General features: G+C 38.7%; 2 protein-coding genes across 5 annotated transcripts in view; one reads left to right on the forward strand and one right to left on the reverse strand.

Moving 5' to 3' along the window:
- Positions 1-2,479: 2,479 nt before the first annotated feature.
- Positions 2,480-18,133, reverse strand: LOC111862292 (putative tRNA (cytidine(32)/guanosine(34)-2'-O)-methyltransferase). Its single transcript, XM_023847562.2, has 6 exons — positions 17,765-18,133; positions 15,162-15,231; positions 11,095-11,279; positions 6,448-6,657; positions 5,225-5,424; positions 2,480-3,067 (listed from the first exon to the last, which is right to left on the reverse strand). Exons 1-6 carry the CDS (start codon positions 17,883-17,885, stop codon positions 2,984-2,986), a joined length of 870 nt encoding a protein of 289 aa, XP_023703330.1. The 5' UTR covers positions 17,886-18,133; the 3' UTR covers positions 2,480-2,983.
- Positions 18,134-18,325: 192 nt separating this feature from the next.
- Positions 18,326-27,612, forward strand: part of LOC111862011 (chromosome-associated kinesin KIF4) — a 69,608-nt gene continuing 60,321 nt past the window's right edge. Inside the window, exons 1-3 of one of the 4 annotated variants that reach the window (XM_023847046.2) lie at positions 18,326-18,530; positions 24,608-24,655; positions 26,087-26,318. In XM_023847046.2, coding sequence (XP_023702814.1) covers positions 26,087-26,318 — 232 coding nt within the window. In that variant the 5' untranslated portion in view covers positions 18,326-18,530; positions 24,608-24,655. Of the gene's footprint in view, positions 18,531-20,080; positions 20,125-20,350; positions 20,405-24,607; positions 24,656-26,086; positions 26,319-27,612 lie in introns of those variants that run through there. The other 3 variants (XM_033750601.1, XM_033750598.1, XM_023847055.2) reach the window with 3 other exon arrangements.

Genomic DNA, 27,612 nt, shown 5'->3' on the forward strand with positions numbered 1-27,612 from the left:
GTAATTTCAAAGCACATTTGGCTACCATGGTCACCTGATCTTACACCCTGTGATTATTATGGGTGGTGCTGAGCAATGAAAGATGCAGTTTACTAAACGTCCTCACACTCCCCTTCGACTGAAGTAAGCCTCTACAAGTTTCATCAGGAAAATTCCCCCCAACTACACTGTTGTGTGTCCCTGCAAACAAGATAAGACATGTAGAAGTGTATCTACAAGGATGTGGAGGCCATTTTCAACATTCGTTGTAACTCAAGTATGAGAAATGTAATGTTCACCCTGTCTTCCTTTTGAGATGTCACAGGGTTGTCTTCATCAGTGCTAGCCAGTAGAGTTTGGACTGTAGCCTGAACCTGCCTTTCATGGTCACAGTCTCACAATCATGCGATGTGAACTGACTTTCTAAGCAATCTACAGTTATGTTGGCTTCATTGATTCTATAAAATATGGGGCCAAACTGACCAAGAGATGGTGCCTTTGGTCCACTCCTTGTGAGGGATTTTGCAATAGGCCATATTACTTGAGGTGTGACTGCACAGTTTATCTTTGTTTCCCATTCAAGTGTTCTTTTCCAGGTCATTCTCCTAACAGTTTTAGTGACCCAGTTCACTGCCGTCTTCATGCTGGATCCCCGGTCTCTTGCTATAATTTTCAAGGCCTCTCTTTGCCTTTCAGTACATAATTTAGGCTGGGTCATTGCATTTCTGAATTGCACTATAGGTTTTCTAGTCGACAGCCTATATGTCAAAACTACATAGGTTGCAAAGAAGAAAGAATTTGAATACTTGGAGATATCAGTTCAGAGGCGAGACTTTGAAACCATTCCCAGTCTGTAAATTTTTCAACTAGATCTAAAGCTTCCATAGCTCTAACATTATCCAGAATGCTACATATTAGTAGGTGATTTGAATCCAGGATGTCAGTGATAATGACCTCTGACAGGAATGACATTCTCCTGGGCCACAATGTTGAGATCACCTGTCCTAACAGAAGTATACTGTGTAGGCTCATTTTTCGTTTTGTGTCCTATAGAACTCGTGGCCTTTTCTTCTGTCTCATGACTCTGGGAGTCATGCAGCTGCACCAAATAGAAAGCACCACTTCTAACAGTTCCTCTATTGTTGCGTGCATATTTGTTGTCAAAGGAATGTATTTATGAAGCCACTGCCTAGCAATGGATGCCTCCATGGTACTTCACTGACTCCACCAATCTGGCTCTTAGGTATCATGCCATAATATTGTACCTATTCTGCATGTTGTGGAATATGTAGCCCTTCAGATGCACCAAGCAACAGACACAGGTTCAAGGCTTGTCTGTTGATCAGGAGAGAGTATTGTCAACATATGCCTTCCAGGTCACAATATCTGAGAGCAAGTAACATGGGCACCATGGATACAGAACATTCAGTTCACCCCCACCATATGAATTTCCATAAACTGGCATGATGAATTGAAGTGGCATTATTCAATTGACCGATTTGCTACTGAAATTTAGTGCAGACACCTAATATCAAATTTCATAAAGATTCAATCAGGAGTTTTGGATATGATACTTACAAACACAATTTACCCATTGTGTAGTCATTTTGTTAAAAAGTAAAGTAAAGGTATCCCTGTAACAGGCCGTGAAGGCCCATATGGTTGTGAGACGTTGAGGGTCCCACACTATCTAGACAATCGGCTCAAAGATGGCGATGGCTGTCAGCCTTATGCGCCAGCCACGCTTTACTCCAAAGGAAAATTATTTAATTAATTCCTGGTACTCATTCCTGTTAGAGGCTGAGTAAACCCCAGGGCCTAGTGCGGCTGGAAGGATTAGGTCAACTGAAAAAAATCCAATGACCTCATCGGGACTTGAACCCGTGACCTTCTGGCTTGTAGTATAGCCCCTCAACCAACTACGCTACCGCATTTACCGTGTTTATGTGCTGCTGCTTTTGATCAGTTGTCAAGAGTTGGGGAACAAACTGCGCAGCAATGCAGCACATGTTCAAATTTTCTGTTAAAATTTCCTGGCAAACTCCATAATCGATACCGACAGTGTGTGTAAGCTCATGGATTGTTCGACAGCTGTCTTGCTGGTGCTTGGTTGTCCTGAGCGTGACGTGCTATATGACATCCATCACTGTGCAATGGCTGAAATGGGAATGCATACTTCAGCAACAATGAATACATGGACATTTTTGAGTTCCCACAGCGATGGATTGAATACCAATAGACTGTTGCATAGGAATATCCGTGCCAATGAATTGCTTGAAATAGCGGGAATAATGTATTACTGCGGTAACAAGCACAGAATATGTGAAATCAAACCCTGAGAGAAGGTGCTCTCTATTGCATCCGAGTGCACGATATGACAGTCCAATGTTGGCCAGTTTGTATTCAACTCTAGCAGGAAGAGTTCTTCAACAAGGGACCAAGACACTTTACTGAGGATAGGGGTGCAAGTAATTATAACAGTGATTAAGAAAAGTCCACAGACATTATAAGTGATCATAATTGTACTTGCGTGTGTAAAAGCAAGTGTCCAATAACCCTATTTATTTGATGTGTTACAGAGGCAACACGTGACAGTATTAATTTCTGGTTTGAAATATAACATCTACATTTATTCAATACACAGTTATCTTTTGGCCCAATGAGGAATTTAAGCTTTTTAAATTGTGCCTTGTGATCACATTGCTGTATAAAAATGAAATGTGTACCAAGTTATATTAACCTACATAAAGTAGACAGTACAAGAGATCTGAGTCTCTCTTGGCAGCAAGCATCTAGATTACCCTGACTTTAGGGATGTGATACTGTGTAATCTGATAGAAGGACAGCAACATTTTGGAGGATCTGCTGTCTCCATCTCCTATCCGGAACATGGAAGCAGCAGATTCCTTCAAAAGTTTGTATTAATCTACCAAGAATATGGGTCTGGTGTCACATCCCAGGAGACAATAATCTTCAAATAAACAAAGGATGAAGTTTAGAAGTTTTATGTTGGTACTGTTAAAGATGGAGCAGGACATGCTGATGACTTTGGAAGAGGCCGACTTCTTTCCTCTGTACACGCATCCAGCTAGAACATACAAAACCATGTGATTTAGTATATTCATACTACAGTGAATATTTTGTGAGCCTTAATTTTAAGTTTCTTGCAGAGTTACATACTTTTTGCATGGCTCTGGCCAAGTGCCATTAAGATTAATGTTAAACTTCAATGGATATTATGTTTTTGCGACTTCATGTTTTCCCTCAATTTTCACTTCATTTTTCTAGTCCAGACTGAAAATTTATTCAATTTTATATTCTATATTTCAGTTCTCAGAATTGCCATTTCACAAATAGGTTTTTTTTAACGCTAGTGGGGTGGGACTAAGTCCCTTGTACTGTGGCCACTTCTGGCCTATTGTACCAGCCCGAGATGATAGGTGAGGGTGATTGTGGAGCAATTGGTGGAATGAATATTGGCAGGGGAAACCAAAGTACTCAGAGAAATCCTGCCCCAGCGCCACTTTGTCCACCACAAATTCCACTTGACGAGACCCGGGATTGAACCTGGGCTGCTGTGGTGGGAAGCCAGCGAATAACCACTTGAGCTATGGAACGGCCTTCAAAGCAGGTTTCATGTCAGAGTTCCATCTCCTAAACGAGTTTTCATCCGAGATATGTATTATGAGCAGTATACCCCACTTAGTCCAAAATAAAATTAAACACATATTTTCAATACAATACAATAAAGAATTTATAATAAATTATGTGAAAATATGGCAGATTTGAAATGTCTTGGAACAAATGAAATGATATTCATGAAGAAATCAAAAGATAATCAAATTCAGTTCAGAATCTCGCATCTTCCCATCTCCTTTCTAAAACCTTAATGATTAAAACATATGAAACTAGATTTTTTCCTCTTCTTTTATGTGGTGTGAAACTTGGGCATTCCCTCTTTAAGGTATTTCAGAAGAATAAGAAAAGTTACTTAATGATGAACTTCACAATTTGTACTCTTCACCTAACATTGTTTGGATGATTACACCAGGATAAATGAATATAGTGGAAGATACAGCATACACTGGAGAAAGTAATACAAAATATTCATTGGAAAATTTCATGGGGACACACACTTTCTTTAGAGTTTACTCAAAGATTCTGTTATTAACTTGGACTATATGTCACTGAATGGGGGACCATTAATGGAAGACTAATTGGCAAGGAATTGAAAGGAAGCAGCTGTTATCTATTTCAAGGTATTATCCTGGTATCTGCCTGGAGGTACTGAAGAAACCTCAATCGTGATATTCACTGTCCTGGCCAAGATTTGAACTGGGAACCTCCCAAATGCAAGGTAGAAGTATTACTGCCTGAGCCAACTGCTTCACAACTTGAATGACTTGGGCACATATGAGAGATTATCTCACAACTCTTTGTCAGTAGATTACATAGCACTGAAAGGAAGGACAGCTGATTAATGATGAAATGGAATGGATTTGGAAGGAAGTCGCCATGGCCTAAGTGAGGTACTATCCAAGCATTTGCCTGGAGAGACTAAATACAGCCAGGAGAGCTGATATTGTGGCCAAGATCCAAACTAAGAACCTCCCAAATACAAGTCTACAGCACTACTGCTACACCATCCTGCTTGGTGAGAATTATATTAAAACTGATCTTGGAGAAATGTGGTGTGAAGGTGTGGACTAGATTCAACTTGCTCAGGCTAGGATCCAATAGTATGCTTTTATGAATATGGGAATGAAAAACTTGCAAGGTCCATAAATGTACGGAATTTTTTGATCAGGTTAATGACTTATCAGTTGCTCAAGGAAAATCTCATACCACGAAGTTAGGTAATCCTGCTCAGTGTTTAACCTGGTGCTTCTTGTGAGAAGGGTACAATTATAATGGATTCTGAACAAGAATACAGCTATTTCACATGATGTGTGGCATGAAGGCTAATCTATTATTCTAATTTTAAATTACTGTTGTTTGCATTATATAAACAATTAAATAATCAACAATATTATAATGCTACATAATGAGCAGGTTAGTATAGTGACACATCTGACTCACATTTCAGAGGTACATGGTTCATATCCTACCAGGCCACTGGATCTCCTAACTTAGGTTTATTAATGGTCTTCCATGTGAATGTTACTGTTCTTCCATATCTCATTTCATACTACATGACAGCTGACAGTGTTATAATAACTTCATAAACAACAGTAACACTACTTACAACAGGTGAATGTTGTTCTGTTGTACAAGATCTGAGAGAATCAAAGGGTTGCAAGTCTCCAGAGGCAAGAAATGGTGATACAAATTTATTGGCTCCCTCAGATATCCACTTATCATCATATGATAAATTCAGAAGAGGGTTGTGCATTGTTGGCTTGTAATCTGGGAGAGGTTTGTAGTTCTGACACACAACAAAGGCCTCTGAAATCAAAATACAGTAACAAAAAATTAAGTTATTTAAACTATCTGAAAGAGGTAGTTCTAAATCTGTGTACTGTGTTTCAGGTTTCTGCAACCAGAACTTTTCCCCATAAACTGGGCACCAAAGAGCAATGAATAACTGCCTGCTCTGAAGTAATCAGATAAAGGCAGTAGTAAATGAGAGGTTGCTTCCCAGAAATATTTTATCTTACTGTCAGAAATAAATAGTTTTAGTTGGTCCTTAAATTGAAGAATACTATCTTCTTGGATGTGATGCTGTGAAGTTTGAAGTTAAATTAAACTGCAGAAGTTCATAATTTTTTAGGGATGTCAGTAAATGTTTACCAAACTATATGATGCCACATCCCAGAAAATGGTATTATTCAAAGTCACTGCTGTAAGAACCTCAAATCTCATGTGTATCTTGGATTATTTACTGACAATTTCTCAGCTGGATCTGCTCCTGTCCTCAGATGAGGGGTACCTATTCAGTTGGATCCAATGAAAAAAGAAAATCTTAAATTACTGGACACCAGTGACTGATACTAGCTCTTTGAATTGGAACAAACTTCCTCACCTGAAGACAGTGGCAGATCCAACTTCTGAAACACCATGTTCATATTTTCTTTTTTTAGAACACTGAGACAGTGGACAAAGTCCAAAAAAGAAATTCTGGGAATAACTAATTGCCTACTTTCCTTTGACTACATTTTGAATATCTGATATGACACAGATTGCATAGAAAAGACTATGTCCAACCATTCTTCTATTGTCATATGTGTATTTGTCACTAAGGGAATGTGTTTACGAAGCCACTGATTAGCAATGGCCATCTCTTCTGACTTTGAGTGTTTGAGTTAAACACACAGAAAGCAAGTATTTTTTTCAAAATTAGGAGAGTAGGCTAGAAACAGTAATCCTATGTGTATTATGCCACTGTGCGAACCTTTCAGGAAAATATGCTTCTATCCTGTCTTCTGTTGGACTTTCATAGTATAAACATTTTAATATCAGACTACTTACCAATACTGGTACTGCGGGAGCTACGGGGTTTAGCAATATTAACACAGCCGAAGAAAAGCTGAAGCTGGGATAGTAACAGAGATACATCTTTGCCACGGAATACTTTTGCGACAAAAGTTCCTGCAGGTGCCAGCACGTGTGTAGTAATGTTAAAAGCAGCAAGCAGCAACTGTGCTTGAATGAACTCATCGATATCATGAAGTCCAGTCACTGAAACACACATATCTCATGTGTTGTGTTATTGGTCAGATACCAAAGAGCATGCAACAGTAAAGACAGTGATAGGCTGCATAACTGAGTCTGTTGTAATAGAATCCAAGGGTTGGTACTGGATTCCCAGATACACAGCCGCTTACTTCCCAAAAATTCATGTAAGTGTTATCTCAGTCTCTTCCATGGTCTTCTGAGCAGTTTCATCATCAAAATTTGGTATGCATTTTCAGCTTTATTCAAGCTACATGTCCACCCCATCATAACCTTCTACATTTCATTGCTCCAACATAATTTTTTTTAATCCTAGTGGGGTGGGACTAAGTCTCTTGTACTGCGGCCACTTCTGGCCCATTGTACCAGCCCCAGATGATAGGTGAGGGTGACTGTGGAGCAATTAGTGGAATGAAGATTGGCAGGGGAAACCGAAGTACTCGGAGAAAACCTGCCCCAGTGCCACTTTGTCCACCAAAATCCTACTTGACCAGACCTGGGCTGCCGCAGTGGGAAGCCAGCGACTAACCACTTGAGCTATGGCGCAGCCCCTTGCTCCAACATAACGTGGATATACATACAACAAAGTTCCATCATTTCAGCATGATCATTCATGTCCACACACAATGTTATAATAAAGTGATATGATGCACTGGCATCTCCTTAGAAAGGTTCTTGTGGTAATGGCAGGAATGCATTTAGTATGCAATTGCAATGAATTCATGTGGCACAATAACATGCCATGTTTCATGACGAATGGTACAGGTGTTAACCAATATTAAGGTTTAGCCTCAGCAATATGAGAGGCTATAATGTTGGTATTACTAATTGGTGGGATTTATGGAGTATGCCCTGGAGATGGGTTCAGGTACCATGATATTTTTACCAGGTTTCATACAGGTTTGTGTAAGCATTCAAGAGTTGTTGGGGGGGATACATATACAGAGACACAGACAACAAAGGTGATCTCATAATACTTTTTTTTTTCAAAATATTGAAATAATTTGAAAACAGAAGGAAAACTGCATGTTCACAACCTTGATCAAAGAGAGTTTTCATCAGTGATATATATGTACCACTGTCCAAAAAGTATCTAACTTTATTTTTTGCCGCTGTAAGTAATGGCCAAAGGGTGGGGAAACTGAGCGTAGTGGTAGAAGGGACGTTCATGTGCATGCGTGATTTTTTGCTGACTCGCAACACTGCCAGATAGTGAAATGGTGCAACGCGTGTTCGTCACATTCTTGTTTTGCTCAAGATGACAGAATGTTTGGAGCAGTGATACTCCATCAAGTTTTGTCAGAAACTTGGGGATATCCAAGCGGAAACAATCCACAAAATTCACCAGGCTTTTGGCGATGATGCAACAGGGGTCACTCAAATTAAGGAGTGGTTCAACTGCTTTAAAGATGGCCGTATGTCAGCAGACAGTGACCAACATTCTGGAGACCGTCAACAAGCCGAAATGTTGATGTCGTTGAAAAAGTGCAGACACTGATCATGGAGGACAGTCATTTGACCATCCAGGAAGTTGCTGATGAGGTTGGGATCAGCAGAGGTTCCACAAACACAATTTTAACTGAGGATTTTGGGCATGTGCAGAGTGGTGGCAAAATTTGTGCCCAAGCTGCTTTCACCGGAGTAGCAACAACTCTGCCTTGAGGTCGCGCAGGACATGCTGGAGTGCACCAACAGGGATCATGAGCTCCTGAAGATTGTGATCACTGGCGACAAGTTGTGGGTGTATGGATATAACCTGGAAACCAAGGTCCAGGTGTCACAATGGAAGCATCCAACATCCCCAAGGCCCAAAAAAGCACGACAGGTTTGGACCAATGTGAAGGTGATACTGTTTTCCTTGATTACCGGGGTGTTGTGCAGCATGAGTATGCACCACTAGCCCAAACTGTCAATAAGGAGTACTACCAAGAAGTCCACCACCATCTTCATGATGCAGTTTGGTGCAAAAGACTGGAGCTGTGAGACACACACAACTGGCAGCTGCATCATGACAACACCTCAGCTCATTCATCACACCTGATCCAGGGTTTCCTGGCCAAGCATGGCATTCTGCAGGTTTGCCAGGCTCCCTACTCTCCTGACGTGGCTCTTTGAGATTTCTGGCTGTTCCCGAGATTGAAGACACTGCTAAAAGGCTCCTGTTTTGACAGCCATGAGGACATCACACAGAACACGATGGTGCAACTGCATGCCATTCCAAAAGAAGCCTTCCAGAATTGCTTCCAGCGATGGAAGGACCACTGGGCTAAGTGTGTGGAGTCACAAGGGGCCTACTTTGAAGGGGATTAGGTATTGTAACCACCCAGATACAGAACTTTGTTTTCCCGGTCCAAGGTCTGATACTTTTTGGACAGAGTAGTATATAAACATTTATAATAAACACAAAGCTTAAACCATGTGTTCTTGAGCTACACAAAAAGCAAGTGTCATCCGAAGGATTAAAATACAAATGTGCTGAGTATCACAAATAATGCAGGCAATCAAATGTCTTGTTAAGCCATACCCTGGTTTCAAAAAGGCAAAGGTATAGTAAAGTTGTCCCTGTTCTTAATTAAGCACCATCTAGCTCCATGTACTCTTATCCATGACACTTTACAGGAGTGAGCGATCATCCAGCCTGTAACCTGTCACTATTCTGACTACTCTCAGCGTCCTAGTGGACTGAATGTGTAACAACATTATATATGTAAATTATTTTGTATATTTTTCTGATTCAACGTGTCTGAAGACAATTTTTCACTTACAAGCCAAGCACAAGCAGCAGTGATCATTCCTGAAATTACAGTAGCAACAAACACAAAACAATTTTTGATGTGCATAATTTGTTTGAAAAATATGTCTGAATGAAGCAGACTGAACTTCACTAAATGCCAGGATCTCAGAGCCAAAGCATATTGTGTAAGCAAGTCAACTATTTCGTCCTTATCATTCACACAATTTTTTATTTCCATACCTGAATCATCATATCACATTTCCTCTGGGACAATAGCTCACTTTTTTCAAGTCTCTGGCTCCTTTAGTAGGTTGTAGAAAGCATGATTTAGCCCTCACAGTGCCACAGGCTGTTGTACTTTTGTTTATAAAATTTTTGATAATTTCACATTATTATACAAATAGTCTTGATATTGTAACGTGTTTCGCGTTACTGAAGACGCCGTAGAGATGGTTAATTGGTTTATTTAACAATCTACAAATAACGGCTACAATTACTTATCTCACAGTTGCGGGGTTTCACACTTTATAACCCTAATCGCATTAACCTGTTAACACTGTTGCGGGGTTTCACGATCTATAACCCTATGCGCAAATCAGTTCACTCTGTCTTCAGTAGTCTACACGTTGGCAGTAGGGGAGCTATGTATCACTGTATCACGCGCTCCCAATTACACAATTACACACACGTCCGGATCTTCTTTCCGCGACGGCTGCTATACTCCAACTTGTAGTCGGCTGGCTGTTACTTTATAACTCGGAATGTCTTCGGCGGTAGCCACACTGGAACTCGAACTCGAACTGATCGATACGCACTGTGCATCCACTTATATAGCTGCAGTGCTTGCCTGTGGCGTAATGAGTGCCACGTCACAGTAGGACGTTGATTACGGTTATGTTAGCGTTGCGCGTTACGTCACCGCGTGACGTCACCGCGGAGGGGAGTGGCGGGGAGCGCTACGTTACCGTGGAGAGGAGGGGGGTTCTCAGTCGCGCAACATGTTACAATATACATGATGATTTTGACCTACATGTTTGTGTAAAACTGAAAGCACTGTGTTCTCCAGGAAACATTTCTCATGTTACAAATAAATCCTGAAATATCTTCACATATGAGCCGGGATAACGACTGGCTACAGGCTTGGCAACCAAGGGGTCAGGGTTCAAGTCCAGGTAGTGTCAAGAATTTTCTCTTCTCCAAGTCTTCTAGACCAGCTCTGTGATCCACCCAGCCTCCTATCCAATGGGTACTGGGGGTGGGGGTCTTTCCCCGAGGGTAAAGCTGCAGGGGCATGAAGCTGACCACTCACCTCGAACTAGTGCTGAGGTCAAGAAATTTTGGATCTATACATCCACCCTGCGGGTACGCAGCAGAATAGTTTCTTGAGGCACTATTCTACAAGCCAGAAGGTCATGGGTTCGAGTCCCAATGAGGTGGATTTTTTTCACACATAACATTCTGCATCAAGCTGTTAATATCCTGAAAGTGATACAGTAGCCAGACCAGCTGACATGCATCTGAAGAACAGTGTTAGAAAACATCGAACTAGTGACCCTCAAGAACACACGGTACGACTTTCTGAGTGACCCAAAGGCCAAGTGTTAAGCAACAAAAATAAAACAAATAAATAAATATATATTTCTTCCTTGTGCTTTGCTCTGAAAATTCATGAAAAGTTCTTAGTCATCTCTGGGTCAAATTTCTCATACCATCAGGTGCTCCATCACAAACTACCAACTGGGCTGCACTGTCTTTGAACTCTTTAATAAGAGCTTGTGCAGTTTCCTCCTTAGTGATATCTCCCACTATCTGTATTAACCCAGGTAAAGGAGCCATTGCCTGTAGATCCACTGCAACAATCTTCACCTCTGACAGATCTGAAGTGGGACGTGATCTGTTGGCAAAAACAAAGCACTCTTATTAAATCAAGGTGTGAATTCATGTCAAAATGAAGCAGACTTCCTTCTTTACCTGAGATGGTAAACAGTTTCCATCAAATCTAAGACGAAGTCCCTGTTATGCCTTATATTATTAATTGATGGAAACATATAATAACTTTCAGAATACCAGTTCCTAGTCATCAAACTAAAAATTAATTTACCATCCCAAAACATTTTTGCCTTTTTGGGACATCTGTAAAATATGATCTTCTTCTTCTCCTCCTCCTATCACAGGGGATTTCCCTGGTACTTTCCTTCTGAGCCAGCTGTGAACACCACCACTCAGCCTTCAAGATTGTAGCAAATTTCTGTGTTACATTAAATGTCCCTGTTTTTTTTTTTTTTTTTTNGAGTACTGAATGCTTTCCTGGTATTGCTTCCAGGTATTTTTAGCACCTTAGTTACAATTCATGTGGCCCCAACAACTACTGGTATGACACAGCATTTTATATTCCACAGTTTCTGAGTTTCTTTGCAGGAGTTTTTATATTTTAATTTTGTTTCAGTCTCCTTTGTATTGCATGCCAGCCCAAGGGCGTTGCTACTTCTATCAACATGCAAATCTTACCTTTCTTGCTTTTACTTATTATGACTGGCCTACTTGCCAGGACCTCTCTATCTGTGCCCCTTGATTCCATGATACTGTTACATCTTCATGTTCACATACAGACTCAGGCATATGTGAGCATCAGTTTTGTTGTTTTACTGCCTAATTCCTTGCATACTGAAAAATGTGGATGTATACAGACTTAGTAATGTCTTATTATGTACTCATTTTTTTAAATTTTCTCTTAAAATACTTGTACTGATGGCCTGACCCTGAGCTGTCACTATCATACTTTGTGTTTTTCCCTTTATGTCTGGTGGTGGTGACTGTCACTGCCACCACCACAACCACCATCAAATTTGCTAAGTCAATTGAGACATTTGTCTTCTTGGAGATTTATCTATTATGACCAAGAATAACACTCTTGGGAGCATGATCAATTATATTTTAATACATACAAAAGGTATGTAACAGGTGTTGAAGGCCCACTGGGTTGTGAGATGTTGAGGCTCCCACATTTTGTCTAGACAGTCGGCTCACAGATGGTGGTAAGGTTGTCAGCCTTATACACTATGTATGTATAAGTGTGCGATAAATCCAATTACCAATCAGAACCCTGTCGTACATGTGAAAATACATTTGCTGTTTGTTGTTAAATTCTCCTTCTCTCTTTCCTTGGCAGAGTAGTAATCCTTCTAGCCTATTGTTCTATTCACTGGAGTGTAGTACTTAGGTCAGTAAGTCAGCAAATGACATCTCAATCTCTAGATTGTATTAGCCTCCCTGAACATCTTGGGAGTATCATGCAAACAATGGAATCACAGATGATAGGCACCGTGTGGACTTCCTGTAAACCTGATCATTTAAAAAGTGCTCCACAGAGTTGCAAATGTGCCTAAAATCGAGAAAAATTGAAACAAAATCCATTAATAAAGAGGACCTGTAATTTTCTGCCCAGTTCACAAAATTCACATCAAGAGAGGGCAACAGGTTTGAAAGGCCTGTATATATGTATAGTCTTTTAGGTAAAGTTTTGTTCTCATTATATTCGATGCAGAAAAAAAGTCGAGAGTTCAAGATAAAATTAACAAGGCCCCCTAGTCCATGGAATCTGATCTATTTCTTGCAACATTCTGTCCCCTGAAAAATACTGTTACAGAAGTGAGAGGGGAGAATGGTGGGGGAGAGCACCATCCTGTGCATGCCTCTTGTGTAACAGAAACATTGCAACTCTGGGCTCCCAGTCTACTGTTCTGGAAACACAGAGGACCACTATGTCTCCACAAGCAGCAGGGAATTCTCAAAGTTGTGAAATTTTTAAAAAGACAGCTGCAGAGCCTAGAGAAGCATAGTCTGGGCCGAGAGGCAGCATAATGCAGACATAACACAGAGAATGCTGTGTATCAAGTAGTTCAGTGGAGGCAGACAGAAGATGCAAGAAGAGGACAGTGCACTGGCATTAAGGTGAAATAAACAAGTGAACAAAGAATAACATCAATGCATACATGGATACTAATAGTGAGACAATAACTGCTTCAAATAGGGACAAATGTTATAATGCTCAATCTTTTATTTTTATTCCTTTTAACATATAGGTGAGCATTCTTTGATAATCAGTTTACAGTGGATTTAGTGGTGCATATTTGCAAAAGACTGTAGTTTCAACCTATCACATACCATACCTCTAGTAATTATTAAAATATAAATGTAAAAAGTCAGATTGATAAATATTGCAGCATATTTATGCCATGCAGGAATCACTGAGCCACAGAAAACTGTAAACATGGCTATTATGCAACAATAAGGAAAGCGGTGTTTCTCTGTGCTGTGCCGAGCTGCACCGTGCTGGTTGCTATGCAGCATTGCAGCAAACAACTCGGCAGCGTTGCCTAGCAATGCCTCTGAAGCGAGGCACGTTTTCCGCTAGTCCGATGGAGAGTTTATAGGAGAAACTGGAATTCCCAAGAATAGGTTCTCAGAGTGTTACGAGAGAAGCAGATGAATGGAATACAGAAGAATACAGGAGGTTGGCCTCCAATGATTCAGAATGCTTTGCGTGCGCTGCGGTGCAGAGATATCTGGAGTGATCTGAAGTGCTACTTCCTGTGTTTTAATCACATTACCAGGCAAGGACTAGAGTGTGTGTGTGTGTAAATCAGCGACAGTGCTGTATTTAAGTATCATTAAGACAGAGTGTGTAACCAAGCTGCTAACAAATCCAATCATCTGAACTAGAGCCCATCATTTCATCACAAGTAGCTCCCTCACGTGACAATATGTTGTTTACACCAAATATCCTTCAGATGATAGACCATATTTCACATGATGCAGGAGCAGTATAATTGTGCCTAAAGTACATATGCAAGTAATCGGTGATTTTCAAATTTGGTTTAAAAACCCCTTGGAGATGTGATGCTTCTCTGAAGATTCACCAGAACAAACGTGTAACGCCTGTTCTTTTAAAGGCCATACTGATGTAAGGCATGCACATACAAATCAATAAGTCATGCAGTGTTTCTTTATTTGTGTTTGAAAATGTTTAGAAATCCTTAGTCTCTTCATTGCACATTTCAGAAGTACAATTACAGTAGCTCTCATTTCTACCAGCAGGAATATCATTTGTAACATACTGTAAAAGTTCAGCAGTAAAGACATATTTCTAGTCAAGTGGGTGTCCAGAAGGAGAGGAAGAAATTCCTGAAATGAATCATAATTTTTGAAGGAATATCCATATTCTGATTGCTCAAGGAAGGGATTTTGAAAATAGTTTGGGAACCACTTATCTAATAAAACAATATCATGAAGACCAGAAACCTTTGTATTACACATTCAGTTACAACACTGGTAGCCTGCATGAGGAGTTACACCTGTTTCCCCAAACATATCTTGCTTCAAGTGCTCTTTATACAAGTTCTGGGGTCTACATACAGAATTACCTACATTTTGTAATTTGTTGGATTTGAGGTTCTCATGGCATGACAATGAAGAGTATTGTTTTCGGTACTGTAATACCATACAGTATAGAGAAAGCCCAGTGTTTTGGGGGGACATACTGCCAGCATCTTCAGGGTCAAAAATTAAGCCAAGCATTAAACTAGCAGAATCAGGTGACAAGTAGCTTGCTGCCTACTTATCCTTGTTTCATGCTTTGCTTACTCTTCCACCCTGAATATGACGGAAATATTTTCCTCCAAAACACCAGGCTTTCTCTAAACTAACATGGCTACAGAACCCAAAAGACCATACTATTCATTTTGTAATTTGCTTCTGCAACACTGTTAATATATACCTCAACTTCTTTACAAGAACCTGACTCCAGCTTCCTGGTGCAGCACACAGATCAACTGCTCTGGTCACTCCTACACAGATAGGACAATAATATTAAACCACAAGTATAATACAGTGTCCATACATTAGCTATCAATTTCAATTACATGCAACATTTAAGCAGACACTTTACTGTAACACACTTGCAAAACAACACCTAAACTTACTGCCAAACTTCTTAAAAAATCTGTATTTTAATTATGCTTACCAGATGAAATAAAAAAATCACATTAAGCAGTAAGATTAAATTAAATTAGCCTAACCTAATCAAGATAATCTACAACTATCAAATACAGCTCAATAAAATGTATTATTATAATAACCTTTGTTATATTATACTTTGACTTACATGTCTCAAACTACATCCTCAGGGGCACAGATCATACTGCAAGCAAACTATTAAATTAACACAGGTATCTGAAGCTTTTATGTGCATTAATGTATCCATGTTGAGGTTAAAACACCACAAAGCCTCTGTCACATCTAAAGCATTCTCACATCCTTGTGACAGTGTGATGCACCATTATATTGAAGAATCTTAACTACATAAAATAAAAGTAAAGATTAAGTTATCCTGTGCTTAATTAAATACTACACCATGAAGATGTATGGGGAGTGGAGCTTTGCCATTCTTGACCTCCACACTAGATGAAGATGAGTGGTTAGCTTTATGTCCCTGCTGTAGTACACCTGGAGAAGAAGCCCCTGAGACCCCTCGGACAAGCTTGGTAAATCCACTACCAAAACCCTTGAAATTCTTTGTAAGGCTTTTGGAGAACATTCTTTAAGCCAGACAGTGGTTTTTGAGTGGCATTGACATTTCAAGGCCAATCGAGTGTCAGTTGAAGATGACAAACGTTCAGGGCGACCAAGCACCAGCAAAAAAGGCAGAAAGTGTTGAAAAATTTTGAGAATTCATCCATGAAGACCGCAGCTGAACAATCCATGAACTCGCAGACACTGTTGGGATCGGTTAGGGACTTTGCCAGGTGATCTTAACAGAAAATGTGAACATGCGCTGCACTGCTTCTTCATCACAATTCACCCTCCCACATGCCCCTGAAGACCACAAGAGTTTGTGACTAACAACAACATCCTCCCTACTCGTTGGACTTGGCAGGAGTAACTGTAACAGGACCGAACCAATTAAGCCAAGGTGTGAGGCATCGTGCTGAGGGGCACTGGGGTGGTCATTAGCCGGTGTCGTGAAAGATCACCTCAGGGCACCTGGCAGCACCCTGCTGTATTCATGCCTTCCACCCATATGGGGGTGCTGTGAGTGGTGACCTTTTAAATCCCCATGACTCGTGGAACCGAAATGAATATGAGAATACAGTTTGGGTCCCCTAAATGTGAACTACGAAGCAGGGTGGCTCAAGCAATAACATTCTGACCTGCATCTGGGAGGTGAATATGAATCTCAACCAGACATCAGCTTCCCTGGTTGAGGTTTCTCATGGTTCCCCTGTTTTTCCAGGAAAATCCTGGGACAGTACTTAAAATTAGGCCACAAATGCTTCCTTCCATATCCTTTCCAATTCATTATTATTGTACCCTTCAATGATATACAGCAACATTAAATAAAAACACAAATAAATAAATTATATGTGAACTAGCAAAATAAAATCAATCCAAACCTAACCACAAAGGAGCAGAGTATGACTGCAAAGTGGTTCACACCACAAAAGTATTTCAAATTTTACTCAGTTTATGAGATTAACATTATTGTTTTAACACATTAAGCACAGTAGTTAGTACTATTTTAACACTAAGAAATTGCATTTTACCCATGGAAAGTATATATGTGTTTCATATGATTGTGAAAATGAACAATTGCAATTTCATTAAAATGTACAATTATAAAAGACCAAAATGAAACAAATCAAATTCATTAAAATGTATTAACCAACTGGTCTTTACAGTGGATATGCAGTGTTTTCCACTGAGATAGAATGTATGTTTTCAAATATTATTAAGAAGAAACTCGTGATTTAGTCATTCTAACAAAGGTTCTCTTGGTTTTCCTCTGTCCTAAAGCAAATATTAAGATGTAGGACTTTAGGTTCTCATAATGGTGTTACATGCAGTGCTTTTTTGCTTCAAACTGGTTTCTTGCTGGGCTTATTATTTGACCCTGAAGATGGAGCTGACAGGCTGTTAAATGGTATGAAGATTCTCGCATTCCCAGTTGCTATTGCATGCTACCCATGCGGATCTCCCAGTTCCAGTTCATCAGAATTAAACCCCATGATCTGAAGGCCCAAAATCATTTCTCCAAATTGTCACTCAATTAAAGAAAAAAATAAAAATTTCCCAATCCTTGACCACAATAGTTCGAAGCTTACAATCTAACATGAATGAACTATGAAGAAAGCAGTCTTCTGGGATTTTGCACCGTGCATATGTGGTGTTAACCGACGTTTCGGAGTAACGTATCGCCTCCATCTTCAGGGTAGAAGAAAAAATATATAAGAAATCTGCAAGCAAAGAGACCGTGAGAACCGGTAGAAGCAGAAGATTTTCGTCAACATTTCGCCGAGATTTAATGGTACGCTTCACGCATACCTTTAAAGATACCGAACTGCTGATCCAGGTGCAGAAGTTTGAAGGCACTCCGTGCCCTCCAGCCCTCTTCCTTAGCAAGTCTGTAATATATATCACGTTTGTCTTTCGATGTTTTTCTCATCTTTGAAGAATTTGAGACACATACGACACTTACTACTAGATAAATATAATACTTTGGATGATTAAAAAAAAACCTGTTTACAAATGACAAAAAAAAAAACAAACAAAAAAACACAAATATCTGCGTAACACAATTGGCAACAACCAATATAACAATTGTAACAATCTGTAATGACCATGGATCCCTATATAACACGCATCAATACCGGTCATACCGGTCAATACCTACGTAAAGTATATATGCAATAACTACATACTCACGGACCTCACGGATCACTAAGTATGTCATTTTAGGTTGTGATGGATTATGTCACCTATTGCCTTTGTGGTCTAGTGTGGTCTAGTGGTAATGTCCGTGCTCAAAGAGTTTAGTTTCCCATATTGTGACATAATTTCTCTGATATGGTGTCCCTTGGTTTTCGTTTCAAACTTTGGCGTTAGTGTTCTGGCGGTGAAGTTCGTAACGGTCGGTGTTACTTTTCGTGAATATAGTATTTATGTTTGAGAGAAAAATAAAATAACTGAACGAGCATGCTTATGAAAACCTGAAGAGGTTCGAGTAATCGCTCTGTAATTCGTGTCACTGGACTGTAAACTGTCTGAATATTGCTGAGTGGTGTTTTCAAATCCGGACGTCTATAGGAAGGTAGGTAGGAAATTTGTGATGTGTTCGTGTATTTTAAATTTCTATATATGACATAAACCCCGTCCTAAGTGCAACAATTTATTGTAGTTCTTTGATTGATTGATTGATTTAACATCCATAACTGTTACATTATGTACAATTGGACAAGTCAGTTTTTTATAAAAAAAAATATATATAAGATTAAAAACATCACATCAAATGACTAATAGTATAAAAAACCATAGAAAAATAACATAATAAGTCCTTTAAATATGATAAAACAGTGGATGAGTATAATTAGGCAACAAAAGCTAAACTATAAATTACATGCAATAGCTAAAATAAATTACCCAAGTATCTTTATTCTATTATTGCGCTAATTCTTGTAAAAATATTCTTGAAGGGAATAAAAAGCTTTGCACAACAAGTAATCCTTTAATTGACGCTTAAAAACCTTGAACTCTTGAATACTTCTTATTTGAGAGGGCAAGTTATTATACAATCTTATTCCCATGTTAATCACACTCCTTTTACAACGTGAGGTGTTACATGGTTGGACATACAAATTCTGCTTATGTACTGTGTTATAACCGTGCACATCTGAATACGAGATGTTATATATCCTATTTTTCCTTAAAAAACACAACGTCTCAAAGATATACAATGAAGTTAAGGTTAAAATTTTAAATTCACCAAAAAATTCTCTACACGATACCCTGTTATTGACTCTTCTGATCAGTCTTAAGCATTTTTTTTGGATTATAAATACAGTTTGAATGTCCTTTTGACCACAACCCCAAAAAATAATACCATATCTCAATAAAGATTCAAATTTTGCAAAATATACACTTCTCAAAATTGGAAGACTGACCAAATCTCGTAAGGATTTAATAAGATAGATGGCTTTCGTCTTCCGTTCTTCTACACTACATGTTTCGGCCGTAAATGGCCATCATCAGGTGTATACTCTCACCTAGCAGCTACACTGCATGCGGCACGCACGCAGGGAGCCTACACAGAATAATACCTGAACAGTGCTGAAAACAAGAAGTAGCCGCTGCAGCACTACAGACATTGGGCGAGTAACCCTGAGAATTTTAAATTTTAAAATTTGAAAAAAAATTAAATAAATTTTTAAATTGGTATTGAAAGTTTTAAAAGTGCCAGTTTTTGAAAATCAAATTGACGTGTGTAGGTTAACAAAGATTTTGTTCATATCCGACAGATATCAGCGGGGAGGATTCTGATATATCGAAACCTGTTAGCAACGGAGAAATGAACAACTGGGAAGACTAGTGTTTTTTTAAATTTTAAACTACGTGCAGTGTAGCAGCTACGTGAGAGTGTACACTTGATGATGGCCATTTACGGCCGAAACATGTAGTGTAGAAGAAAGAACTACAATAAACTGTTGCACTTAGAACGGAGTTTGTGTCATATATTGTGTAGAGTGTAACAGGATGCTTAAAGATAATATTGTGAAATTTCTATCTTTGTTATAGACTTTTGTCCGTATACTGTCCTTTTCTGCAAATATTTGTGAGATTCAAGTATTGAAACAGTGCTATAAGACAACCTTGGGTTTTCTGAATATTTTGTATAATTGTACATATATGTAAGTAGCCTCTTGCCCTTACCTGTATTGAAATACTAGCATAGATTGCTCAGTAAAGAGGAGGGAATGTGAATATTTTACTGTTGGCCATGTGAACATTTGTCTAGATGGCTGGAGGAAAATAATAAGGAAACCTAAAGGCTGCCACCTCCCTGGCTTTGAACCAGACTTTACTTCAATATTCGGGAATTTATGTACATTTACATATAGCTAATCAGAAATCCAAATGTTTAATATGGTAATACTGAAGTGGGATATTTGCTTTCAAGTTCTTTTGAAGGTAATTCACATTTTTACATATTATATACGTTTTTAAGCCAGCTTGAGGCTCGTGAAGTTAATAGGGGACAAATTTTTCTCACAGAGAAGTTTCTGTCCTTATGGTTTTTGCATAAGGGGTGGGCCCATAATAATCTCGCCCTTGCATTGCGACCTTCAGTGATCTATTGTGCTGTCCTTATGCTCTTAACAAAGAGGAGTCTTTTCTGCAGTGACAAAAGTGGGCATTTAGCGCCTACTTAGAATTAAATGATTATCCATGAATAGAAAACAGTTTAAAGTAGCTTTAATGATACTGCTCTTGACTCACTCTACTTTGGTGATGAATTTATATCAGCAAGGAATGATAACATGTTGTAATCAAGAGTTTAATTATCCAAATCTTGACTGAGTTGAATGAAATTGCATTAGATCCCTCCTTAGTAATGCAGGAATTTTGAGTAAGCAGATGACAAATAAGTAAATGTCTGCACCTGATGATGGTCCATGGACTGAAACACAGTGGTAACGACAGATAAAATTGATTGATATGTCATATGTATTGTAATTGATTTTATTAAGATCATAACCAATCTATTTCATTGTATCAACAGCCACAAAACCATCACTTATTTGAATGCCTGAACTGATCGTCATAGAATGTCTTATGTTTTTTATGCTACCTGAAGCCATCTCAACAAGTTTAACATTTAAATTGCTTTATATGTCCAATTCATGTTCTGTAAAAACAGACGAGTATATTATTGCACCACTTATTGTATTAGATACAAATTTATAGTGAAAGGAATGTAGGTGATTAGTTCTTCCCAGAACTTCTTGTTTAAGATATATAAAAGTATATAAGATATGCAGCCTACACAACAATATTCTGTATTTAAAAAACAAAGAAGACTACTGTATCAAAATTTGCTTTTATTCTGTTTTTACAGACACAAAATGTTTTGACCCTTATACTGGGTCATCATCAGGCATACAATGCTCCAGTTTCAGCTGCTGAATTGCAATTAATTTTCATCTAATTCTTCAAATGAGGATCATTTTTGTATCTTGAAATTATTTAAATGCATGAATTCATATATTGAGTCATGGTCAAAATTTAAAACTGAAAATCCTTGGATAATAAAATTTAAAATTAAAGGTATAAAGATTAAAATTAGAAACCAAAGATTAAAACATGAAAGTTAAAATTGTGTTTTGTGGTAAAACTCTGCAACCGCTACGTGTTGACCTGGTTTTATGATGGTAGAAGCGATTATAGCGTGGGGCACCCACATATCAGAATCTTCTAACACGGGATAGGTCATGTAGTCATGACCTTAGTAATGTCTTATAGAGCTTATGCTAATTATTCTGTATGTGATCCGTAACAGTTTAATTATTTTATTATAAGGTGAAGCTTGTGAGTGTGATGTTATTAAACTCATTAGGTTATTTGGTATATGTACTTACATATGTTAGGTTATTCTTATGAATGGTATATGTACAGGCTGCTCCCTGCGTTGATGCTGTCGCTATGTTGTAGCGGTTCGGTCTAGACTACTTGTTTGGGGCGTATCTGTATATGTGGGCATGTTTATGAAGGGTTGAGTGGTATGAGGTAGGGAGAAGGATACTGTGGATGGTTGGAGAGATGGGGAAGGGATGGGGTGATTTGGTGTGTGTGTTTTTACTAGAATATCAAATGTGGGGTTGGTGAACGTACTGTTCATCTGCAGACCCTTCTTCGTTATATTGTATATATAATATCTTTCCAAAGCGTTGAGTTTGGGTCCCTTCCTTTCTATATGTAATACTTTCATGGTCTGGTCCATCATGTTAAATGTATGTCCAGTTTCCAAAATATGTAGTGCGAATTTTGAATGTTGTTCATTAGTCCTGATGGCATCAATGTGCTCTCTGTAGTGATATTTGAATGTGTGTCCTGTTTGTCAAATATATTTGAGTGGGCATTCACCGCGCTGTAGCTGGTATATACCACTCAGGTTGTATATATCTCCTGTATTACCTTAAGTTTCAAATGGTGTTTGATTGTATGAGGGGCAGTCAAATGAAAACGGGTCAGAAGCCAAAACATATCAAGGAACATTTCTTACCTCAAAAGTAATCTCCAAAAGTGTTAATACATTTATCCCACTGGGAGATAAGACAGTCAATTCCATCTTTGAAAAAGCTTGTGGTTTGTCTATGGAAACACATCTTTACCCAGCCACACACGTCTTCGTCCGATGCAGACCGATGTCCACAGATGTCTCTCTTCAGGTCTCCAAGAATGTGAAAGTCACATGGGGAGAGATCTGTGCTCTAGGGGAGATGTTGAAGCACTTCCCAACCAAATCTCTGTAGCGCATCCCTCACAGTTGGCAGTGTGGGGGCGCACATTATCATGAAGAAGGGTAATGCCGTTCGATAGCATTCCAGGGCGTTTTGACTTTATGTCACGTCTCAGTTTCTGCAAAGTGTCTTCATAGCGCTGTGCACTGATTGTGGCCCCATGCTCCAGAAATTCGACAAGCAGAGGACCCTTGCAGTCTAAGAAGAACATCATCATCACTTTACCGGCACTTGTGTGTACAGCTTTGGATTTTTTCGGTGTGGGAGAATTCACGTGTTTCCACTGTTAGCTCTGCTGTTTGCTCTCAGGTTCAAAATGGTGGCACCAAGTTTCGTCCCCAGTGGCAATACAGGACAGAAAAGCATACTCTTCCTCATGGTATTGTTGCAAGTGACCCAGTGATGCAGCCATTCTCTGAGTCTTCTGTTCCTCCATGAATTGATGTGGAACCCACTGCGCACAGATTTTGCGGTACAGCAGGCGTTTTGTCACAATGGTGTGTACGGAACCGTGACTTATTCCCATCAAAAGACTAATTTCTTCCACATTGATCTGTCAGTTTGCCCAGATTTGATCATCCAATGCAGCAGTAACATCAGGAGTGATGACATGATGAGCCTGTCCTGTGTGAGCATCATCTTGGAGTGACACACATCCCTCTTGTAATCTCTTTATGTCACCCCAGCACATGCCAATGTGTCATGCTGTGTTTGCTGTAAACAACAGACATGCAACGATGAATTTCTTGTCCCCCTACTCATCAGCAGTCAAAAAGCACACTGTTCTTCTTTACCCACCTTCATTACTGATGTTGGACAACCACATGTAGCGCTAACCTTACTTCCAGCACAATAAAGAAACGACTAGTGTGCAAGGGCACATTGTCACTGCTTTCCCAAGTTCCTACCAGATGTTTGTACCATAAGCAAATTCCAGGGTTACCAACTTGCGCTCCATGTGAGTCATGCGTGGTGACTCGTTTTCATTTGACTGCCCCTTATGTTAGTTGTCTTGTAGGCAATTTTAAGGTTTGTATTTCGAAACAGGTTAGTGATGGTTCTAGTTTCTGGTCCAAAATATGTGAAGGTGGCCCATTTTGTTTTTTCCCTTTGTGTATTTAGCGGTGTTTATGTAGAATTTGTGGCAACTTTATTTTGACGTTGGATATTTGTGGGTAGTTGTTGGTACCCATTAATCATTAGTATCTCATTTATAATTGTCAGTTCTCGATCTTTATTTTCTTGGGTGATGGGATGTGTGTTCTTACAGTTTATTTCGTAGTTTATTGCTGATTTTTGTGTTCATTGGGGTGGCAAGAATCATGTATAATGGAATCCTTGGTGGTGGGCTTACGATATATGTTGAATTTTAATTTATTGTGTTCCTTGATAATTTTTATACCAAGGTAATTGATTCTATTTTGTATTTCCTTTTCCATAGTAAATTTTATATGTACATTATTAAACTCTTGTAAGGTGTGTTTTTGATATTCATATGTAGTTCATTGTATACAATCAATATGTTGTCAACCTATCGGTAGTAGTCTTATGATTTGGTGTTTATTAAGAATCTGGTAAATTATGGTATGGTGTGTTTCTTTGCATTCTGGAAGCCTTGAAGACAGTCAAGATGTTGAAAGCTTCTGAAGTGGCAACCATAATAATGGAAACATGATATAACTATCCCTGAACATGAATAGTAATGGGATTTAGCACAATAACTTTTTGTATAAATCAGTTGTTTATAGATCTGATTTCTTAAAATTGGAAATTAATGTAAATGCGTGGAGTCAGGCAACTTGGGATTGTGATTATATTTACTAACTCAACAATGAAACCTGTTATCTAATTGTTTTCTGTTTCTCTTTTGCAGTAATTAGAAGGAGTTTAACTGTATATAAATATTTTGAACACTCTGACAGTAAGTAAATTTTACTGTGTTTCAATTTAAAAATCTACAATGAACAGAATCTTCCTTGAAGTACCGTATTGCCTGACCTACTGTCAGCCAGGAGGAACAGAATTGCATTTTCAAAGCTCAGTGAATGAAGCTGAATGACACAGCAAGGGGAGAAAATTATATTTTGGTGTGGGCTGAAATTGAATGTCGCACTGTATGGCAGTGTGTGCTTGTTTGACTTCAGTTGAATATCATGACAATAGGGTTAAAAGATCCCATCATCAAGATAGATATTTAAAATGTCTTCCTTCACATCTTAAACAAACTTCAAGTGTCAGGAAAAGATTGTTTCATACTAGTTTGAATTCATTGACCCCAGTGGATGTAATTTCACAGACATTTTGTTTCAGTTCATCCAATGTGGGAATTATTTGAATGCCCTATGTATTACAGGTTTCCTGACAGATAAAATTCGCCGAGATAGAAGTCTAGAGACTTGCAGGATGCATTCTCTGACTTATTATTCTGTCTTCAAACACCTCATTTAAAACATAAATGGAATAGTTATGGGTGTGTTCTGTGGTACCATTTTGAAAAAATAACCAAGTTATGCTTACTTTTTCTGTAATGCTCTCCTAAAGGTGCCAAAGAATGTCATTGACATATCACTGAATTGATAGTCTCATCAAAAATACTGCTTGTACTATTCATGCAGCAGTAATGACACACCACAGATCACGCTTCTGATTGTGAAGGAGTACTTCAAAGTGTGTCAAAGTGGGAACCCCACTGTTAGACTTTCATCTCCGGGACAACGATTTCCTAGGCATTGCTGCATAGAAATTGCTAGCTGTTGACCAGTGATGGATGTCTTATTGTCTGGCCTTCTTGACAGCTCATCATATCACAATACATTGCTCTGGATGACAACATGTGGAATCACGGGCTGAAGGAAATAGTTTGAACTAGGCAGGCCCAGGCTGCAGGAAATAGTTTGAATTAGGCAGGCACACAGGTGCTGGGTCTGTGTTGCCTAGCTTTGTTTATATCTGGGCCTCTGGGTTAGTATGATCAAATCAAGGATAATGAGGCAAGCAGAAGATATAGCATGCGTAGGAGAGGAGATATGCTTTCAAATGTTTGTTAGGAGAACCTCAAGGAAAGATACCCATATGAAGAAAGTAATTGTGAGGATACTATTAAAATGAATCATAAAGAAACGGGGTGGAAGAGTGCTGACTGAATGAATCTGGCTCAGGGTAGTGGCCAGTGGCAGGCGGTTATAAATATTTTAATTGACTTTGGATTCCATAAAATTTTTGTACCTGAGTAACAGCTTCTCAAGAACAACTCAGTACAAAGGAGTCTGTTAATGAAAGAATGCTTAAAATGGATTCTGTATCCTCCAGTTTCTAAGTCTGAAGATGATTCCTAAATATTTATTTATTTCAGATGACAGAAAATGGTATGTCAGTGCAGGTCGCTCTTCGGATCCGACCATTAGTTGACAGCGAAATTTCTAGAGGCTGTCAACTGTGTTTGCATAAAGTACCTAATGAACCTCAGGTACAAGTACAAGGAACAGACCATTCTTTTACATATAATTTTGTTTTTGGACCTGAAGACAGCCAGGCATGCATCTATAATTGTGCCGTAAAAGATTTAGTTGCAAGATTATTCAAGGGTAAGTCTCAGTGTGGCTATAAATTTGGTTTGGTCATTCATTGCTCCTTGACCCCTTTTGGGATATATTACTTTTATCTAATATAGGATTCAGTGTTGTATAAAGTATATAAAGTTGTATAAATTTAAAATTTAAAATTTAGAGAAATTTTAAAGGATTTTAAAATCATAACTAAAGATTTTATAGTGCTCTACAGGAAAATCAAAATTTGACGTGTGCAATATAATCTACATACCAGACACATATCAACGAGGTAGATGTTGATAATACGAAGAAAATAACAATGTGTTTTTAAATGTTCAATTTTAGACTGGGTTCAGTGTAGCAGCAACGTTAAGAGTATACACCTGATGATGGCCGATAGAGGCCGAAACATGTAGTGTGGAAGAGAACAAGATCAAAGACATATAATATATATTGTTTGCACTTGGGATGGAGTTTGTATCATTTATCGTATAGAGTGCAACAGGATGCTTAAGTATAATACTAGGAAATACAGTCCACACTTTCAGATTCTATAGGAATAAGATGGGGCATTTCATGGCAGTGGCTGGAAGATTGCTATTGTCTGGGATGTTTTGCCATGTAGTCTTGTGGAAGTTGTTGGAGGAATGTTCCTAACTACTCTTTTGAAATTCTGGAAATTGACTTCTGATTCTCAACTGAACTCTTCTTTATAACCACTTTGCACGGACCGAATAGAAAATATCGTTTCCAACAATTCCTCTGTTGTTGCTTGCATATCTATTGCCACAGAAACTTGTTTATCGAGCCGTTGTGTAGCATTAGACGTCTCCTCTGGCTCCAATATTCTGGCCTTCGGGCATCATGTCACAATATAAGGAAAAGGGTATGGAATGCTATGAAAGCATGACTATTACTAGAGTAAGGTTTCTATAGGTACAGAAGTAGCTTATACAGCTGAAATTGATGGATATTCAAATAAAACTGTCACATTGAAAGAAAATATTCAGCAAAATTAATGATATCACAGTATTTCAAAGTATATATTACAGGCTTATAATTTCCCCCCCCCCTTATTTTACACCTAAAATTAACCCTTTTTTGAACCTGCACTTTAAGAACCCTTGGTCTGTAGGATAGATGACAAGGTTCAATTTCCACAAGAGAGAGATTTTGTTATCTTTGCCACTATGGCCACATTTTCACTGGGGCACACTCAGTCTCTTATTTGTTTGGTACTGGCCATTCTTTCCCTAGGTCTGAAGCTGACTACACAACCAATTTTTTTCACATGTTCAGTGCATCACATTCCAAATGATTGTATAGTTTT

The sequence above is a fragment of the Cryptotermes secundus genome, unplaced genomic scaffold, assembly GCF_002891405.2.
Source record: "Cryptotermes secundus unplaced genomic scaffold, Csec_1.0 scaffold559, whole genome shotgun sequence".
Lineage (NCBI taxonomy): Eukaryota > Metazoa > Arthropoda > Insecta > Blattodea > Kalotermitidae > Cryptotermes > Cryptotermes secundus.